The 5,270-nt window shown below is 30.0% G+C and overlaps 1 protein-coding gene across 2 annotated transcripts; it reads left to right on the top strand.

Moving 5' to 3' along the window:
• The first annotated feature begins 1,631 nt into the window (after nt 1–1,631).
• On the top strand, nt 1,632–2,233 carry LOC119690111. Of its 2 annotated transcripts, none has more exons than XM_038105102.1 (2): nt 1,632–2,085; nt 2,149–2,233. In XM_038105102.1, exon 1 carries the CDS (start codon nt 1,684–1,686, stop codon nt 2,062–2,064), a length of 381 nt encoding a protein of 126 aa, XP_037961030.1. In that variant the 5' UTR covers nt 1,632–1,683; the 3' UTR covers nt 2,065–2,085; nt 2,149–2,233. The 2 variants fall into 2 exon arrangements, with proteins under 2 accessions (XP_037961030.1, XP_037961029.1); XM_038105101.1 differs by having other exon boundaries at nt 2,141–2,233.
• The last annotated feature ends 3,037 nt before the right edge of the window (nt 2,234–5,270 follow it).

Here is a 5,270-nt window from a genome sequence, read left to right as displayed (position 1 = left end):
GCTGTCATAGAGTTGAGAACAGGGCGTTTAAAATAATGTCATGGAATATCTGTAATTCGTAGTAATACATACACAACAAATCATGTAAAAGTATTAGGCCGACATGAGAATAATGTGGGAAACCTAATGAGATATCATCGTAGAAAACACTCAATTGTTGAATGTATCTGTCAAATTGAAGTTGTCAATTTGAGAGATACAAAAGCCGTGAAAATCGGCAACTATTAAATCAGAGAGAAATCTACCGTTGACTATAAAGTTTTTGTTTGTGGTCGAAAAGCTTTGCTCTATTGTCACAGAAAATATTACCTTCAGCAGAATCCAACAGTCGAGAAGTCGAGCGATTGAGTATTTGAGCGATTGAGTAGTTGAGAGATTATATATAATTTTATTAGCAACATCTTCCAATTTCTGTACACTTGATAACTAAACGTAGACTGCCCCACAAAGAGGGATAAATATTCTCACAAAAATCGCATTATGTGAGGAACATTTGAGAACATGAACATGAGAGTCCTATGTATTGACTGTATCGGAATAATTTAAGTCGAACTGTATTAATTCGGTGGTAAGAATGCATAACTTTCGTTTGGAAATGCAGATTTTGTTGTAGTAATAGAGAGTCCTCAGGCCAACGAACAAGTTAAATAAAAAATTAGATACAGCATAAATCTTAAATGTGAATACCGTTGGATGATTCCTTGGGTAATAACATTATTTTTCAACCTCATTCAGTAATGCGAAATTGTTTATTTTATGGAAAAATGTAGATAGTATTTTTCATGTTAGCAAAACTCTTTTGTATGCTTTCTATATACGTATTTCTGAGATAATATCAGAAAAAAAAATGTCATTGTTTACATTCATTAGGAAGACTTAAAAAGTATTTCTGAACACAAATTTCCGTATCTGATTTGGACCAATATATCAGAGAGAGAGAAGAAATTAAATCTGAAATGATTAGCGGTATTTTGTGTGATGACATCAGGAATAAATTTTGTTGTTCATAAGACGAATTGACTTAAACTATGTCAATATATCAAAGAGATTTTTTATGAGAATTAATAATGATCTAATTTATTGATTGAGTGCCATTTATAGCAAGGCACGTTGTGGGACATTTGAAATAACTCACGTAGTTTATGTTATAACCTACATTCATTATATACAGCACCTTTAAGGAGAGTTTCTCGAAACTGAATATACCATACATAACATTCTTCTCACAATAGATCAAAGTAGACGTAACAAGTCTATTCAAGTTTTTTTGTGAAAACACAATTTTCGTGGCTACACTAAATTATTCTAATACATGGACGTTCAGGTCACCTACTCCATATCTAATATTAATACACAAAAACAAGCATATATATATTTCAATATTATTTTTTTTTTGAAACTCACCGATGTATTGGATTATAAGAAATCACTATTCGCTTCTAACTACTAATGAAAATAATAGTTTGTTTATATCAAACCTTCGTTGATGTGTTCACTAATTTGATCGAAATAATGGTTATATCTTAGCAATCGTAGTGTCTATCATTTCAATTACTTGCTGTTAAATTTTTTCAGTTAGTCAAAATTAAAACTTTAAAGGCAGTGTTTGATTTTTTGTTAAAACTAAATTCTCTTGTAAAATTTTGGAAAGAATTTCAAAAAGTTGTAAAAGTAATTATAAAAATGCCTCAAGAAAGTGAAAACCTAATTCCCGATAAAAAATTTGATATCAAAACTGTGAATGAAGACAACGAAGCCCTACAACAAATTGCGGTGAATTTTATTTTTGGCAATTTTGAGGAAGAACCTGAAGAACATGTTGTTCCTGATAGAATTGAGCAGAGACCGGCAGCAATAGTCGAAGATATACCTAATTTGTCCTTTGAAGATGCGACATCGGGCAATCTTCATGATATGAATACACCAGATGCTGAAAGTAGTTATCAAATGATTAATATTCAGTTTCGAGATAATGAAAGTATACAGGAACCTTGGCATACAAGTAATCTGGAAGGAAATGAAATTATAGAAGACGACCCGGACCCAGATGACTACTATTTCTAGAAGTGTTCATAGTTAGCAATGGTGAGTTTGATTGCCCACTAGTTTATGTCATTGGCAATTGAAACCATACATTAAGTTTTTCAGATTAGGGAGACCACGGGAAAAGGCAAATGGAGAGATAACAAATACTGAAACATTAAATTCTAATGGCAATTCGTAGGTGTGGTCAGGGAAAAAATCTGTATGTGATTAATATTTTTCTTCGCAGAGCAATTTTGAAGATGATATGTAAAATTTTCGTTTATATGAAACTAACGGGTGTGAATTAACAGTTAGTTAATTTTTAAATATATATATAATTATTGGATGGAAGTTGGGATTTATTTATTCGAAAAGACGGGTTTGTGAATTAAATTTTTAGTTAAATGAAAGTTGAATTTTAGCTATTTTAAATTAAATAAAATGTGCAATACAATATTTATATCAGTGTCTAAATATTCTTATTCTTATATTTAAGAATAAATTATTTTTGTTGTTGTAGTTGGTTTTTTAGAAACCAGGAAACGGCGTCGAAATTACATAAGAAATATTTTCCGTTTATGTATGTTGAGAAAAAGATTATATGTGGTTGTTAATCCATTTTATATGATTGCTTTGCTCTAAAATAATTATACTCTGTTTCGCATAATTTAAGTGGATCATTTTCAGTTCGATTTATTCACATTTCATATATATGAGCTTAATCAATTTATATTTCAAGAAAATGAATTAAATGCGATAATTAAATATTTATCAGAAAATAGTCAATATTCTCTCTTTTTAGTTTTACAAATACATATTTATATTCATAACACGTACTTACATTCATTTAAAAATTATATTAATGTTTTAATATGAAGATAAAAATACTAAACCCTTCAGCATTTTATACTGAATTTATTAAATAGGACATTGAAAAGAATTCTCATTACTTTACCCAAATAAAACCTGAATAAAACAATAATTAGTTTAAAAACTTGAACAATTTTTCGCTATAGAATTAAATAAATTTTTAAATAGATTTAAATAAATTCAAATTGTTATATTTTTCATAATTGGATACGTGCTGCTTATTCTCTTATGCTGCATGGCATTAACTCAACTCAAATGTATTATGTATATACATGCATGTATATACATTATGTGGTAAATAGAAATAAATGCAATTGACGATTGCCACAATGACAATGTCATCTATAGAATTATAGAAAGTAATATCACATCAGACATATCAATACATGACACTATATGCCGGATACAAATTCCAAGCGTTAGCTTTGTATCAGTATATTTCAATCATTCTCACAATATGGGGAATTATGTTGTAATAAGTCTTATTAGCTTTTGAAGCCAAGTCTTCAGTTTTACTTGAACTTGGAAGTCTAAACGCCTACATCTTCAATGATGTTTTGGTGTTGAATTTTACGTCTATACTTCTAAAAGCTTCACTAATGATATTTGTGTGAAGTGGAAGTTTAAACATTTACTTTAAAATTGATAGTCTATCTGTGAAGTAGTTATCTATAATTAGACGGACTTCAGGACTACGCATTTCGACGACCTTATTTATGAAGTTTAGCTCAGTACAAACTTGTACAACCATGTTGATGATTACTGTTTAAATAAATAAATAAAACAATAAAATAATTTTTATTAAAAAACAAAATTAAAAAATCTGACTAATAGCCCAACACTCATCTATAATAAAGCTTATAAAAAAAGTCAGCATATGTAAAACAGACTATTTTGTGTTAGTCCCTTTCGTTTAACTGTTTTCCACAGTAAGTAGTTAAAGGACGCTTTTACATCTGGCTGTTGTAGATGATATTAAATCTTGGAATCTCGTACATCTTAAATGCCTCTCAGGTTACTGAACCATTGGATCGCAGCAAATCTTATTATTTGTTGGTCTTGTCTTTTTTCACTTGCTATCCTCGCTTCTAGGTATATTGGAATAAATTAATTCCGAAGTAGATTTCCATTCTGATTTTCGAATACACGTACTAAAATGATTAGTGATTTGATTGCAGTGATTAGTTCATATTTAATTTTTTTTGCAGTTAAAAGAGATCAAAACTTGATTTACATTTCATGTCTTGCCGCTGAACTTCTTTCGATATATACTAATAAATCCCTTAAATCAGGTATTTCAAACGATTTAGGTGGCCAATATGTTGGTGCCTTTAAAGAATATTTGGAGGGATGACAGCTTTATACTGCTGCTAGCAATTGTTTGCCCTTAGTCTCAGAGTCGTTAGCCGTAAGCCCCAATTTGCATTGCAATGATTTGACAAATTTCTTGCAAGTTTCTTTTATAATTTTCTTCGTGCGTGGACTCTAGAAAGCAATAATTTTTGAATATCTGTCGAATCATTAAGTAAAATACTCATTGCTTGAATCTCTTCCGAGTTAAACTGTTCGGCTTCAACAATTTATTGTGGATATACATAGTCCATAATAAAAATCATTTTTTGACATTCCGAAAAAGCCTTACTGAATGAAATGGATATCCACGTAATGTCTATTGGTTAATTATATTGACATACTAAAAACTCTAGTGACAGCTTGAACAAACCTTTACTGTTCCAAATGTCTATTATTAATTTATGATTGTTGGATATAGTTTAGAAGTAAGAGTGACAAGTATATTAATTTCGGGTAATAATTAATGGAGCACATGTTTAAGCAATATCATTAATTAAGTAAATTGGTTCTTGATAATCTATGTTTAATGTTAAACACGTTTGTAGTGGTATAGCTTAAATTACAAAGAGCTGTTTTATTGATATCAGGACAAACAGACAGGGATTATTTCGTATCGTGACTTTGACTCTTTATTTCTACAACATCATATAAATCTATCAACATATTTGAATTATTAACCAAAAAAGTCATAGTTCTTATTGATTATTTATTGTACCCATCAAGAGCAGTCTTAAAGTGATTTGTCTTTATGCGACTAATGGCGATACTCCTAGCTAAAATTGATGATGAAAGTAAATCGTTTCAATACCATTTTTCAGGACTTAACAACCTACTATACCTGTGTTAGAATATAATTGGTGCTACTGGTGGGATTTCACTTGCAATACTCAAATTAAGCTAAAATCTGAACCCAGGTGTCCGCAACTAGTTGTTCTGAATACTGTTATTGCTCCTTAAGGAGATTTTGTAGTCACTGTGGTCAATATCTGAAATTATATAGGAAAAGTGTTAGCATAGTGGTG

Source organism: Teleopsis dalmanni, chromosome X (assembly GCF_002237135.1).
Source record: "Teleopsis dalmanni isolate 2A chromosome X, ASM223713v2, whole genome shotgun sequence".
Taxonomy (NCBI): domain Eukaryota; kingdom Metazoa; phylum Arthropoda; class Insecta; order Diptera; family Diopsidae; genus Teleopsis; species Teleopsis dalmanni.
This window is presented reverse-complemented; position numbering and strand designations above follow the sequence as displayed.